This window comes from Thalassophryne amazonica, chromosome 2 (genome assembly GCF_902500255.1).
Source record: "Thalassophryne amazonica chromosome 2, fThaAma1.1, whole genome shotgun sequence".
Taxonomy (NCBI): domain Eukaryota; kingdom Metazoa; phylum Chordata; class Actinopteri; order Batrachoidiformes; family Batrachoididae; genus Thalassophryne; species Thalassophryne amazonica.
Genome location: NC_047104.1, coordinates 98,527,027 through 98,543,540, shown reverse-complemented (window position 1 = coordinate 98,543,540; position 16,514 = coordinate 98,527,027). Strand labels below are relative to the sequence as shown.

Sequence of the window (16,514 nt, the reverse complement as noted above, 5' to 3'; positions counted from 1 at the left end):
TTGACAATCCATTTAAAGGGAAGAATTTTATTTTGTCATTTGTCATAATTACAAAATTTAAGGACAAATTTACGCTCATTTTTTTATGGGATCTACAGTAGCTGTGTTGATTTAACAAGTGAATCAAAGTGATAGCAATAATATTAAAAGTATTTTGCTTCTAACTTAGAAGCAGGGACCTTTGAACAACAACCTGAACAACAAAACAGTTGACAGAGTTGGACAGAGGGCACGAAATCAGGATTTATCTGAAGAGAATGTTTAGTTATCCAGAATGCATGGATAAGAATATAAATCATAAACAGATCCCAATAGTGGACCACCCACTGGTTTGCTCTTTGTAATGGTTTGTTTTGTGGGTTGAGATTATTTGCTGTGTTTATTACTTCTGTCAAGCCAGCAGAGGAAGATGAATGGTGAAGAGAAGGAAGGTAAAAAGTGAAATAACTGATAGATACAATGTGGAAGCAGGAATGTCAACTTCTTGCATGGAAAGTGGGAGAATCGGGTAGGAGGCACCGAGTATATTTGTACATCGTACATCATCAAAGCAATTTCAACCAGGTTCACCTTATCTCCAAGATGAACTTTTTTGCTCTTCTTTATGATTGACTGAGCCAAGAGACAACAAGATCAGGAGGATGCTTGCACATTAGCAGGAACGTACTCGGCTACTCGTCCAGTCCCCCCCCCCAAAAAAACATTCAAATCAGAACACTGATTAACACAATAAGTAAAGAACTCCCATGCCAGACTGAGGCTGCAACACGTCTCTATCAATCTTCTGAAAGACATCCTTATGCCAACCACAGACCCAAGATATACAGTCTCGTCTGTAATGGACTGGGCCACACTCACAATGACAATGGATGTAAACAGCCAGTAAAAAGCTGATGAAAAAGAACAACTTTCCCAGTCTCAGCAGCTCTCGCTTTTCTCCATTTTTGTATATTTCAACTTCACTTTACAGGGCCCTGCTGGATAGCCAATCACCAACAGCATCTGTGCCATGGGTCAAAGCCCGACCCTTTCCCCAGCCTTCACAAGAAGTGGGACTGAGAAGAATTTTGAAATTCTTGCATACTGCGAAACACTCAGCCCTAGAGTAAGTTCCACCCTTCAACTCCCCCCCACCCAACCACCCAACTTAACTGACAGTCAGTCTCTCCAATCCACACAGAGTGTGTTATATGCCAACTGCTTCTTTGTCCCACCTGCCACTAAGCAGGCAGGAGGTCAACTCTCTGCAAGCAATGTGCAAGTAAAAAGAGGATAATGAGGATTATCACTATGATTAGACTGACTGAAGAGCTGTTACAGAATGTAGAAGGCAGTGCATCCGGAAAGTATTCACAGCGCTTCACTTTTTCCACATTTTATGACAGCTTTTTTCAAAAATGGATGAAATTCAACTCCCCCCTTCAGAAATCTACACACAACCCCATAATGACAATGTGAATTTTTTTTTTAATTTTTGCAAATTTATTATAAATAAAAACTAAGAAATCACATTGTACGTAAGTATTCACAGCCTTTTACCATGAAGCTTAAAATTGAGCTCAGGTGCATCCTGTTTCCACTGATCATCTTTGAGATGTTTCTACAACTTAATTGGAGACCACCTGGGGTAAGTCAGTTGATTGGACATGATTTGTAAAGGCACACACCTGTGTACATATAAGGTCCCACAGTTGACAGTGCTGGTCAGAGTAAAAACTAAGCATGAAGGTAAAGGAATTGTCTGTAGACCTCTGACAGGATTGTCTCGAGGCGCAAATCTGGGGAAGGGTACAGAAACATTTCTGTTGCTTTGAAGGTCTCAGTGAGCACAGTGGCCTCCATCATCTATAAATGGAAGACGTTGAGATCCACCAGGACTCTTCCTACAGCTGGCCATCCGTGTAAACTGAGCTATTGGGGAGAAGGGCCTGAGTCAGAGAGGTGACCGAGAACCTGATGGTCACTCTGTCAGAGCTCCAGCATTTCTCTGTGGAGAGAGAAGAACCTTCAGAAGGACAAGACAGCAATCCACCAATCAGGCCTGTATGGTAGAGTGGCTGGACAGAAGCCACTCCTTAGTAAAAAGCACATGGCAGCCCACCTGGAGTTTGCCAAAAGGCACCTGAAGGACTGTCAGACCATGACAAACAAAATTCTCTGCTCTGATGAGACAAAGATTGAACTCTTTGGTGTGAATTTCAGGTGTCATGTTTGGAGGAAACCAGGCACCATCCCTACAGTGAAGCATGGTGGTGGCAGCATCATGCTGTGGAGATGTTTTTCAGTGGCAGGAACTGGGAGACTAGTCAGGATTGAGTGAAAGATGAATGCAGCAATGTACAGAGACATCCTGGATGAAAACCTGCTCCAGAGCGCTCTTGACCTCAGACTGGGATGAGGGTTCATCTTTCAGCAGAACAACGACCTGAAGCACACAGCCAAAAATGGCTTCAGGACAACTCTGTGAATGTCCCTGAGTGGCCCAGCCAGAGCCCAGACCTGAATCCAATTGAACATCTCTGGAGAGATCTGAAATTGGCTGTGCACCGATGCTCCCGATCCAACCTGGTGGAGCTTGAGAGGTGCTGCAAAGAGGAATGGACAACACTGCCCAAAGATAGGTGAACCAAGTTTGTGGCATCATATTCAAGACTTGAGGCTGTAATTGCTGCCAAAGGTGCATCAACAAAGTGTTGAGCAAAGGCTGTGAATACTATGTATGTGATTCCTTACTTTTTTAATAAAGTGGCAATAATAACAATAACAATAATAATAATAATAATAATAATAATAATAATAATAATAATAATAATAATAATAATAATAATAATAATAATAATTTTCACGCTGCCATTATGGGGTGTTTTGTAACATAACAAAATGTGGAAAAAGTGAATCGCTGTGAATACTTTCATGTGATGAGAAGCCTTTGGCAACCTGCAGATATAAAGGCATTGCTATGATAAATGAATGTGCATCTATGTAATGCATCCATAAGCACTATCTTATGATCTACTCAACAAAAATATAAACGCAACACTTTTGGTTTTGCTCCCATTTTGTATGAGATGAACTCAAAGATCTAAAACTTTTTCCACATACACAATATCACCATTTCCCTCAAATATTGTTCACAAACCAGTCTAAATCTGTGATAGTGAGCACTTCTCCTTTGCTGAGATAATCCATCCCACTTCACAGGTGTGCCATACCAAGATGCTGATTAGACACCATGATTAGTGCACAGGTGTGCCTTCGACTGCCCACAATAAAAGGCCACGCTGAAAGGTGCAGTTTTGTTTTATTGGGGGGGGGGGGGGGGATACCAGTCAGTATCTGGTGTGACCACCATTTGCCTCATGCAGTGCAACACATCTCCTTCACATAGAGTTGATCAGGTTGTCAGTTGTGGCCTGTGGAATGTTGGTCCACTCCTCTTCAATGGCTGTGCGAAGTTGCTGGATATTGGCAGGAACTGGTACACGCTGTCGTATACGCCGGTCCAGAGCATCCCAAACATGGTCATTGGGTGACATGTCCGGTGAGTATGCCGGCCATGCAAGAACTGGGACATTTTCAGCTTCCAAGAATTGTGTACAGATCCTTGCAACATGGGGCCGTGCATTATCCTGCTGCAACATGAGGTGATGTTCTTGGATGTATGGCACAACAATGGGCCTCAGGATCTCGTCACGGTATCTCTGTGCATTCAAAATGCCATCAATAAAATGCACCTGTGTTCTTCGTCCATAACAAACGCCTGCCCATACCATAACCCCACCGCCACCATGGGCCACTCGATCCACAACATTGACATCAGAAAACCGCTCACCCACACGACGCCACACACTCTGTCTGCCATCTGCCCTGAACAGTGTGAACCGGGATTCATCCGTGAAGAGAACACCTCTCCAACGTGCCAAACGCCAGCGAATGTGAGCATTTGCCCACTCAAGTCGGTTACGACGACGAACTGGAGTCAGGTCGAGACCCCGATGAGGACTATGAGCATGCAGATGAGCTTCCCTGAGACGGTTTCTGACAGTTTGTGCAGAAATTCTTTGGTTATGCAAACCGATTGTTTCAGCAGCTGTCCAAGTGGCTGGTCTCAGATGATCTTGGAGGTGAACATGCTGGATGTGGAGGTCCTGGGCTGGTGTGGTTACACGTGGCCTGCGGTTGTGAGGCTGGTTGGATGTACTGCCAAATTCTCTGAAACGCCTTTGGAGACAGCTTATGGTAGAGAAATGAACATTCAATACACGAGCAACAGCTCTGGTTGACATTCCTGCTGTCAGCATGCCAATTGCACGCTCCCTCAAATCTTGCGACATCTGTGGCATTGTGCTGTGTGATAAAACTGCACCTTTCAGAGTGGCCTTTTATTGTGGGCAGTCTAAGGCACACCTGTGCACTAATCATGGTGTCTAATCAGCATCTTAATATGGCACACCTGTGAGGTGGGATGGATTATCTCAGCAAAGGAGAAGTGCTCACTATCACAGATTTAGACTGGTTTGTGAACAATATTTGAGGGAAACGGTGATATTGTGTATGTGGAAAAAGTTTTAGATCTTTGAGTTCATCTCATACAAAATGGGAGCAAAACCAAAAGTGTTGCATTTATATTTTTGTTGAGTGTACTTTTACTTTAGATTAAAAGAGTACCGTGTGCATATGTGCACATGTAATAATAATTAGTTGTGACACAAAGCTGCTAACTTGCACACCTTGTGTGAACTTTCATCATTTATGGTGACAATAACATTTTAAGAATAAGATGGTTCACTTTCTAGGTTAAGACTCAGTGTCTGGTCAGGGTTAGGTCAAAATAAGGCCATGCTGAAGGTTTGGGTTTTGATAAAGGGGAGGTTAATTCTCCAGGTATTCAACTCATTCTATGCAGTATTATTTTAAGTGAACACAACATACACTGTGCATATGTGTGTGTGTGTGTGTGTGTGTGTGTGTGTGTGTGTGTGTGTGTGTGTGTGTGTGTGTGTGTGTGTGTGTGTGTGTGTGTGTGTGTGTGTGTGTGTGTGTACTTGTGCATTCACACGCCTCTGCAATGTAAAAGGAGAGAATGGGCTGTCTCCCAGGATGCGCAGCAAGCGCTTTATTACGGCGGTAGTACCAGTAAATCAGAGCTCAGCTCTTCCTGGAACTGCTGCAACCTTTCCCACTGAGCACTATTACTGAACAATCATAGGCTAGCCATGATAATTAGCAGAGTATCTATCCTTCCAATCCTCCTGTCGCCCCCCCCCTCAATGTTCCTCTCCTGTCTGTCTCTCCATCTTACTCCTAACGCTCTTCTACTTAGATATGTCTAATGGGTGAATTCCTGCACCCACTAGATGTAATTTCACCAGGGAACATCTCAGATTACAGCCTAATTTCTGTCTTGACATTGGCCAGAGTCAAAACGCAGGCATTTCAACTGCTCACTTCAAAAGAATGCCAAGACAAATATGAAGCATGTTGGGACATGCCCGGCTGTCTTGGGACATCCCAGACACAGACAGGAGCTGGAAAGAACTGAATATGACTGTGCCAGCTGTCTCACAGTGGAGTGACAGGATTACATAACTACTGACATACTGTACCATCCAAACTCACATGGCTCACCAAAATAACAAGTACAATGCTGGGAGATTAGCCAAAATCATCCTTTTCTTCTTCTTGTGACAGAACTGAAAATAAACCAATAAATCCAAGAGGCACCTTAGGGACCAGTCCCACTGGCGTTTAGGAGGATTTGCACATGAAATGAGGAGACAAAAGCTGAGCGTCCGCAACAAAGGTGGGCGGAAATGACAAATGTCCCGGGGTGGATCAGCGAATACATGAGGAAGAAAAGCGGATATAACAGGGAACAGAAGCGAAGGCGACCACCGAGGTGCCCCCATGAAGGGCACAGCGGCCGTGATGCACTCGCTTCATCCGTGCCCACTCTGTCTGCATTAGGGGATGACATTTTTCGGGTCACGTGATTCCTGCGGGATTCCCGCGGGATGGGAGACAAAATTTTATCAATCCCATGATTGGGATGGGACGGGAATAAAAATGAACGGGAGCGGGCAGGAGCGGGACTGCCAAAAATAGATGATGATTTTCATCTATTTAATGCCGCATTCACACCGGGCGCGATCAGATGCTACAAATTCGCGGGGGTCGCGTGGCGACGGACGTGCCTCCTTCGCCCAGTGTGTCGCTCTGCTTTGCTGCGAAAATTCACCCTGGTGCATCATCAAATAGGAGGAGCTTCCATTCCGCTCACCGGCTCCGGTTGTCAGTCAAGCTAACATGACGGACCGTGATCACATGGAGCGAGTGGTTGTGGAAAGCTCCCAATACAGAGAGTATCATTATTTGCTGCAGGAGCTGAGTCTGGATGACGGCCGCTTTCAGCGGTCCTTCCACCTCTGCAGGACCCAGTTTGAGGACCAACTGTCCCGTTCACGTGCGCACATGTAAACAATAAAAACAAAAAAAGAAACTCCGCTGCTTGCTGCAGCTCCCTCTTCCACCAAAAAACTCTGTCATAATTGTGTTTAGAAACTAGTCACCATTTGTTTTATTATACATCTGAGTAGTTAATAAGTAAAATAATCTCCATGAACGATTCGCTTGCACGCGCACATAACTTAAAAAGAAAAAGAAACTCTGCTCCTGCTGCTGCTCGCTCCAAAAACTATGTCATAATTGTGAAATAAAGGACAAAAGAGACATATGTCCTGCTCACAGGCTGCTACCAGATACAGGACACGTTCACATCTTCAGTCAAACTCCAGACATCTCCACGTCACTACATATTCAGTCCCTGATTGATCATCACGGTGCGAGACATACGTGAGTGGGATGGGAGTGGGACTGATTTTGAGTGGGAGCGGGATGGGATTGGGAGTCATCTTTACAGGAGTGGGACAGGATGGGATTTATTGTTTTACTCCAGTCCAGGATTGGGACAGGATGGGATTTTTTTTCTGGGAGTGGGATGGGACGGGAGTGAAAATCCACTCCCATGTCATGCTCTAATCTGCATGCGCGACATACCATTTGTGACCGTGATGTGGCCGTGCTGGGCACGCATCATATCTGTTTTGCACGCTGTCCCGGTCCGCCGCCAAGCCACGGCAACCAGTCGGTTGCGGATATCAGCGGATGACAGGGGATATGCGGCGCGATGGTTGTGTATGTCCTGCATATGTCTTCAGGCAGTGATGCGGATATACGTGCCTCTGCGGATGATCACGGACGTGTTCGGATGGCGGCTGACTCATACAGGAATGTTACACGGTTATTGCGGTTGTTTGGCGGATGTGGGCCACTTTTGTGCACATTCCATCCGCAAATCCTCCTAAACGCCAGTGGGACAGGGCCCTTAGTTGAATGTGATATACTGTGATCAGACACTACCTTTCCATGTCTGTAGCTATAATCAAAATATATGCTATTATCTCTCTACAGGTCAGGTCTGGCAATATACGCAGGTACTGTTCCCACCACATTACAGAACAACCAACCAGGCAGACAACCAGTGCACCACCACTTCTCAAGAGTAACCATCTATCCCCTGCAGCCCGATCAAACACGGGCATCCCTTTGGCCTTTTCTCGTTGCTACCGTCCTCAACACTGAGGCACCTGCCTGCTGGATCATGTCCAGAGAACACACACCATGTGCCCACAATGTCATGGCTGACACTCCTTTGCAATACAAATGATATTCCTCCCCTGAGTCTCCCTAAGTCAGAGTTCATTTGGCCCAAAGTCATTACAGCTGTACCCAAAGACACCTACTACCAAAGGCATCCAGTCATCTTAGGTCACTGGTTAGCATCCAAGTTTCACAACCATAGAGTAAGACAGGAAGCACCAGGACCCTAACGACATGGAGCTTCATTCTCCTGCAAAAATATCAGCATCGCCATCATCATTATCTGTCCGGTTAATGAGATCTTCCCTGGTGTTGCTTGATCTCAAAGGTTGAGGACTCACACAAATGAATGTCACTGCCGAGATATTACATTACACAAAAAAAAAAAGTTGTTTGTTTTGGTGGTATCTCTCAGAACTCCCTACTCCATGACGTTTGACCATATAGTCCTACATAGTATTTCTGAATGACTGAAGTTGTCTTCACTGACTTGGAAATGCTTAGGTCCAACCCATAATTTATCTAAAGAAAAATGTTTGAGAAAGTGGTGATTTGTATTAGCAATAATCTTTATATTTAGGTTGTTCAATTACTTTATTATATCAACTACAGGGACATACAAAGACAAAATAACAAAAACTGTTGTTAGCTATGTCCCACTACTGGATGATACCTGTGTGTTAACTCTTCCAGAACCATCCCTTTAATCCAGTTGGACAAATCACATTGACATTTGGCACACAGCTTCACCTCAGCTTTGCCCAGTACATACCTATTTATACTGTGATCTGATCACAACCCTAAAAATTATTCTTGTTCAAACACACCAACTTTTTCCCCATTGAGCAGACCTCATCCAAATCAACCAGAAAGCTTAACAGGCAGCCTGAGACACAGCATACCATGCTTTTCCTTATACGCATGCTCTGATTGGAGCCAATGCTATGTTATGATTATTAATGAGGAGAGATTATCACAGCTTGCATTCAGAGTCTGGGAAGCCAGTACTTCTGAGTAGCATCATCAGCAAAACACCTTAATGCCTTTTCATGTAACCACTAATCCCTTCCTTTACATTACAGCTTCTTTTCCTTGATTATGTTTCGCTGTGATTATTTGCTCTCTGCAGAGTGTAGACATTTTCTTTCCTTTTTGCTCACGGGTTCTTTTGGATTGCACTGAAGGGTGAAATAGGACCGAGAACTCTTTCCAAGATGCAGTCGCATTGTAATCGTTAATGGGCCAGCCCTGGTCTTCACTTAACACTGTGTTAGTGCAGTTAAAGTAGGAAACATATGACGCAAGGAGCCATTGTCTTAGGTAAGAGGCCAACCGTGGATATGCCTGTGTGGATCAGACAGACAGATACACGGGAGTTTGTACAGTTATGTGTGTGCTTAATAGAGCAGGACCAGAACAGAGGAAGGAGTGTCAGAACTATCTTGGTTAAAGATTCCCCGTCAGATAGTGACGGCACTTTCTTTCTTTCTTTCCATGGCCAAGCAGCATCTGGAGTGGATTTTATGCTAGCAGACACCGAGGAACATGATTACATTCGGCTAACTGCGCTCTAAACTGATTATGCATGTGCCAAGCTAATGGACTACATTTGCAAGAGGAAAAATAACATCCAATCAATCTCAATTACCGCCGATTGCTCCGGCCCCTGAGACAAGGAAGGTAGCCAGCTAACCCCCCCCACACACCACCACCCATGCTCCTCCCCTTTCCCCAACCCCTGACTGGAAGCAGAGGCCTGTGGCTGGGCCTGGATAGGCCCCACCCATTTTATCTGGCCAGAGCAGCCAGGGCCTGGGAGCTGGATTAGTTCCACTCATCTCATCTTCATGCTAAAACAGTCAAACCCCGAGGCTTACTGTGAGGTACTATTGGTATGAGGGCTATCATATTGTGAATATACTGGTGGCTATTAGCATCATTCATCAGAGCATGTTGGTGTATATGATTGACAATTCAGGAGAGAACTAGTGACTATCATGTTGTCAACAGAACTCTGAAGCCTGTGATGCCTGGGAAGAAAAGTGGTGCGTCAGCAGAAAACTCAAACATCCGACTGGGTATCTCTCATCTTAGTGCACAGTGCTCAGACAACACAGCGTTACATCCTGATGTGTGGCGGTCCACGTAGTCAGGATGACTTACTGGATGTTTCTGGAGTCTTTTGGAACATTCCAATACATGGGTTGGTGGGGGTGATATTTTTAGAAAGCCCTAATATGGGCCACATACCACAGACTCTCAAATTATCCCATCCAGTTCAGCCCTCAGTTTAAACCTTCCTTTTTAATTCCAGTAATTACAGGTTCTAATTTATATGGAGCTGTGCACACAAAGGGCCTGTTTAATGCAAACCAGTTTGATTTGGGTGAAGTGTCCCAAGCATCTCCCACATCTTACAGCCTATTTATGCTGACGAGATGGTTTATTTTTTACCCCTCCTAAAAAGGTTAGAATGGTGCCATTTGCATCAAATTTCTGTAGGGAGGAATAAATGAATAGTGATTTTTCTTTTTTAAGAAAATCTTTGCATAACATACCAACTCTGGTTTGCAGGCTTGTGGGCTACTGTGGCTTTCTGCCTGTCAGTATCTCTACCAGGACAGTAAATCTGACAGTGCAAAGACTGCAGCATTGTCAAGTGGGAAGCATTTCTGCCTTAAAGCCTCAAAACCATGTACTTGTTGTCTGTTAATCACATTTGTGAGTCATAAAATACGGTAATAAATTTTGTCAACGCGTATGGACCTACATTTTTTAGTGTCTAGGACAGGGCGTGTGTATGAGGCCGGCATTCTAGGGGTGAGAGATCAGGTAATTTCTGGACAAACGCACACACTTACTCAGAAGATCAACTGGGTTTAAGAAATATGAAGCAATCTTAAGAGGCTTAAGTCATAAAAAATGATCATGGCTGGATGTGTTGTACATATTTAATCCTCCACAGCCTGAGCAGCAGTATGACATGCATCTTTTCTCTCACACAAACCTGAGCGACAGAAAGGGGTGGATATCTGCGGAAAGTGGAGAGGCCACAGATGTGTTTTATGAGACAAAACAAGTCTTGTCCTCCATAGGTGTGAGGAGAACAGAGAGCATGCCAGAGCATGTCTATTTTGGTCTAATATGAAGCCTTCAGTAGAATGCGGGCTGGGGTAAGTCCAGAAGCTAAGGCCAGGACAGAAAGACTCTGCTTCAACAAACTCAACACATCAATAGACAATGTTGCATATTGGTTTCTGTTATACAACTATAAATACCCTGCATACATCTGGAAATCCCCATCCATTCTTCACCCATATTCTGATGCAAACTATAGATCGCAGTACCAAGCTATCAATTCTCCCCTCAGCACCTCCTGTTTCCCTTGGCCCTATTTAATCACCACACTACAAGCTCTGCCTCACACCTTTTACTGTAATGAATCACAAAAATGATTTCTATATTTTACCGTTCTTTCAGCACAAAGCCATTGCAGACGAGAGACATACTGTATCTGTAATGTCAGTGGTTCTTGGCAACCATTCATAATGTTGTACAACTATTAACACCACTCAAAGTATCTCTTATAATGGAACTTAAAAGGACAATTTACTGTAGCTACCTGACAAGAGGAGGTTACATCTGACCTGCATCTCTATTTCTTAAGGCAAGTATGCAAGAAACAGTAATAAATGTTTTCCGGAAATTACCAGACAGGCTGACTTACGTGGCTAACATTTTGGTAACTGTAACATGAAGCTGAAGCTACTGGTTAGTTTCAGTCATGGTTAAGGAAGGAACACCAAGTCCGATATAGGTACTTACACCTGTTGGTACTGGTGCTTATCCCTGGATTATGTAGTACAGTGAAACAGATGAGTGTTGACGATTCGCTTTGGGTAGGAGACCTGGGGAGTTGTTTCCCCATCCAAAGCTGGTACCCATTTACAAGTGGGTGCATTCGGACAATGCAGATGAAGCATCTTGCCCAAGAACATATGACCAAAGCAAACCCAGGTCTACAAATTGGTAGACCAAGTCCATATTCCACTGACCTACTTCTCCTGTATCATTTGTGGTTAGCATTATCATATACTCAAACTGTGGTTAGTAACAACTCTATATATGCCCTAAAGGGCATTGGTACCTGGTGCTCATCTGCAGATACCATAGCGCAAAACAGATCTGTCTATGACTCCACTGGACAGGACACCAGTCAATCCCAGCTTACTTTCCCAGTCAAGTGCAATACCCGTGCAGCAGTGTGGACTGGGAGATTGCATATGTCTTGTCTGCAAACCCAGACAGGTAGAATAACTGGGAATCAAAGCCAGACCTACATACTGATACCCAAAATCCTGACTCACTGAGCTGCTCTGTAATGTTTCCAATGTACAATGTAACAAGGCGAGGTGATGATCTTGTGGTTAAGCGTTAGGCTTGAGACCAGAAGATCCTCGGTTCAAATTCCAGTCTGAGTGGAAAATCACTAAGAGCCCTTGGGCAAGGTCCTTAATCCCCTAGTTGCTCCCAGTGTGTAGTGGGCTCCCTGCATGGCAACAGCCTGACATCGGGGTGAATGTGAGGTATTATTGTAAAGCACTTTGAGCATCTGATGCAGATGGAAAGGCACTACATAAATGCAGTCCATTTACCATTTAACAATACTGTCTGGCAAAAATACTGGTTCTTTCCAAACCTGAAATTCCAGTTATCTACAGAAAACTTATTTTGATGGAAGACAACATCACTCTCCAGAATTTTGAAATGCACCTTTTTGTACTTCTTGTATGTCACAGCACAGCTGTAGAAAAAAAAAAAAGACTTGTTTTCTTACCGGGAGTCACTCACCAGAAAATGGACTTTTAATGGAAATAAAGACGCCAATAAATAATGTGAATAGTAAATGTTACAGGGACAGAATCAGATTCTGCAGGTGTGTACATAGGGAGTAAGGGTTGTTACAGACCATATCTTGTATGTGTTTGTGTGTCTGAGCGTGTGTGCAGGTATGCCAGTTTGGGTTAAGCGCAGAGTGGCCGAAGCCGGAGACACACAGGATAGCTACCTAAGTGGAATCAGGCCTGTTAGATTTATGGCCATTTGTTCTGAGAGTGTTCATCCATTGGCTATTATGGAATGATTAGAGAAGAAGGTGAAGCTCCAAGTCCAGCAAAAATCAATACAGCTGTCGAGAACGATTCAGCCGCTCCAAAGAGTATTAGCACCAAACCTCTGTCTCCTCACACTTCTTCATTCGTCTCCAAGTGATTCACCCCTAAGCCACCAAAGCACCGTCACCTGCCATGTTCCTCTGCAGCAGCAGTGTGACCCTGCTTCTGTATGACTGCTGGGAATGCAAGCGGAACAACAAAGCCATCGTTCATGCCTTCAGAGAGCAGTTTATTTGGTGGTGTGGGCAAGGGCCAGAACACTTAATGTGGGTGTCAAGTCAGGATGATACCGCATTTGTGTTTGTGGTAAACTAAGGAATATACAATCAGATAAGAAATTTGACTTTTGGATGTCAGTTCTTTGGCTGCTTGGTTACATTTTGTGCTACTAAATATTTATCTAAAGGCTAAGATATTACCTGTCAGAAACTATGATACATTGTTAAGATGGGGCAAGTGGGATGTGTGAGGAAGCCTGAAGGACACTGACCTTGTAGAGCTTCAGGCTGGCCTCATGGCGGGAATTGACAGTATGCATCCTCAGCTTTTCCAGGCTGTTGGTGTAGTAGTCACAGGCGTTGCATTTGAGATGCACTGGGTTTCCAATGGCCACGCATTTCAGGCGCCATTCATTGCCTTTGCCGCCCTCTTTAATGTGGGCCACGAGCTGGTACTTTTGTACATGCTTGTCCGTCTTGCAGTGCAGCTGGAAGTTGGCCTTGAGCTGAGTGGTGTAATGGCACAGCTTGCACTGGTGAGAGTCACCCACCACTGCACGCCACTCCTCCTCTGGTAGGCTGCGTTCGGCTCCCATATGCATGCCAAGCACGTCCAGGTTGTCAGTGGTGAAACGGTTGCACACAGCGCACTGGAACAACTTCAGGGAGGGATCACTGGTCTGAGACAGGCTTTCTCCCAGGGTCATCAGTTCTTCAGACACCAACTGCCCGCTACCCAGCCGCACATCCATGGGGATCTCACCACCTACTAGAGTGTGTAAAACGCACAAGTTTGAAGACAGATGGAAAGAAAGAGGGAAAGGGTGAATAAAGATGATCATTTGTGCCTTTATTGTTCATTCATACATACAGTAGTCCATAAGTAATCGAACTGTCACACAATTGTATTTTTTGCCTCTGTACACCACCACAGTGGGTTTGAAATGAAACATTATGGATGTTCCTGTAGTGTAAACTGTTAGCTTTAATATAATGGGTTTAACAAAAATGTTGCACAAACCATTTAGGAATTGCAGCCATTAAAACACATCATGCCTCAATAAAAATGACTGTAGATCCTAAATGGTGAACGTGATACAGAATTAAAATTAAACATCAACAATAGAAGCACATCTTGATTGTTTCATTTCAACTTTATTGCGGTGGTGTACACAGGCAAAACAACAAAAGCTGCTCGTCCAAATACTTATTACCTGACTGTATTACAATAGACCATTTATTGATTACGGTGTTTTGAGTTTCTTTCAAAAGAGCACAATGTTTTCCAAACAAGCCTTTAGTTTGAGCCAATTTGATTAAGCGAATTACAGAATTTCAGGTGGAGACTTTGATCAATGTTTGCCATTACAGAAGTTTTTAAGTCTGACAATGCTTGATGTATCATGTATAGTATGGACGTATTAGCTTACAACTATCAATGTTTTGGGAAAGAAGAAAGCTTGAATTTTTCCTTTGGGACCATAAATTCACACTGGTACAGTACAAGTTTACACATGGGCTTGTTTGGATTGTGCACTTTCACATTGCATTGTGTGTAAATCAACTCCCAAGGCCGTGAGGTCTACGAAATAAACTAAAAAAAAAAGAAAAAAAAAAGAGATATTTTATCATTGCTGAAAAGTAAGACATTCCAAAGCAAACATTATTGTAAATCATATCTATTGCTCTTACGTAATGAATACTAACATTTAAAAAAAAAAAATCCACTCTGCTTGAATGCCTCAGCTTCTATTGCTGCTGACTGTCTGTAAATCAGTATACGAGGTCTCTTAGATAATAAACCGACCCTTTTATTTTTTTTTTTAACTATATGGATTTGAATGACATGCGATTACACCAATCATGCTTGAACCCTCGTGCGCATGCGTGAGTTTTTTCACGCGTGTCGGTGATGTCATTTCCCTGTGGGCAGGCCTTGAGTGAGATGTGGTCCCGCCCTCTCGGCTGAATTCCTTTGTTTCACACGCTGCTCGAGACGGCGCGCGTTGCTTTATCAAAATTTTTTCTGGACCTGTGAGGAATATCCGAGTGGACACTATTCGAGAAATTAAGCTGGTTTTCTGTGAAAAGTTTAACGGCTGATGAGAGATTATGGGGTGTTTCTGTCGGTGTAAGGACTTCCCATGGATCGGGACGTCCTGCAGCGCTTCCAGGCGCTGTCGTCGGCCTGTTTCGAGCTGAAAACATCCTAATTTAAGGCTTAATTCACCCAGGACATCGTGAGAGAACAGAGAAGATTCAGAAGAGGCCGGCATGAGGAATTTATGCGGACATTCCACTGTTTAAGGACATTTTTTTAATGAAAGACGTACGCGCAAATTCGCCGAGTCGTTTCCGTGACGACTCGGCAAATCTGTGTGCGCCGCGACAGGAAAAACACCTCCGTGTTGAAAACCATTTGTAGAATTCAGGCGGCTTTTAATGGCTTTCAACAAGTGAGTAACTGAGAAATTGTTTAACAGCTTGGGCATGTTCCAACTTGCCCGTTAAGATTTCCAACGGAGGTGTTCTTCCTGCTGCGACCCCCCGCGGTCGGGTCCAGCCCGACATGCGACTCTGCCCGCACGTTCTTTCATTACAAAATGACCGTTATCAATGGAATGTCCGAATAAACTCCTCATGCCGACTTCTTCTGAAAGTTCTCTGTTCTCTGACGACTTACTGCGTCAACAGAGCCTGAAATGTGGAAGTTTTCAACTTGAAACGGCGAGACGCTGCCGCCTCGAAGCGCAGATCGCCGTCAGGCGCCGTGGACCGTCCTTAAAGCGACACTACCAGACCAAAATCTCTCATCAGCCGTTAAAATTTTTACCGAAAACCAGCTGAATTTATTGAATGGTGTCCACTCAGTTGTGCCTTACAGTTTTGAAAAAAATTTTATCAAACAAAGCAACAGTCTCTGAGCCATTCCTAAACAATGAAAAAAATCGACGAGCGGGTGGACGACTCCTCACTCAAAGACTGCCCACAGGCGAATGACGTAACCGACAGGCGTGAAAAAACTCTCACATGCCCACGAGGGTTCAAGCATGTCTGATGTAATCACACGTGATTCAAATCCATATGGTTTTTGAAAAAAATAATAAGGTCGGATACTTTTCTAATAGACCTCGTAGAGTCCTAACAGATTAAACCTGATTGGTACTGAATCTAAATGATAGGCATGCCAAAACAAAAACAAAAACAAACAAACCAACAACAAAAAAACAGCCTGCCAATATTAAGTCATAAAAATCCTCAGAACTAATATCTTTACAGTCTAGGAAAGCTGATATATATTTAAAAAACAAATACTAAAAATGTGGTAAGACCACCTGCAGGATACTTGCCTTAATATGTTGAACCTTTCACTGCCTACAATTGGCATGTTAGCCTGACCCTGCCTACTTCACATTAATTCCAGAAGGCCCTTTGTGCTTATCGTCACCATATACAGCGACTT

General features: G+C 43.9%; 1 protein-coding gene across 3 annotated transcripts in view; it reads right to left on the bottom strand.

The window, feature by feature from the left end:
- Positions 1 to 16,514, bottom strand: part of zfhx3 (zinc finger homeobox 3) — a 361,217-nt gene that overhangs the window by 174,870 nt on the left and 169,833 nt on the right. For all 3 annotated transcript variants that reach the window (XM_034190392.1, XM_034190386.1, XM_034190399.1), the window contains exon 4: positions 13,324 to 13,820. In XM_034190392.1, the coding sequence (XP_034046283.1) occupies positions 13,324 to 13,820 (497 nt within the window). The remainder of the gene's footprint in view (positions 1 to 13,323; positions 13,821 to 16,514) is intronic.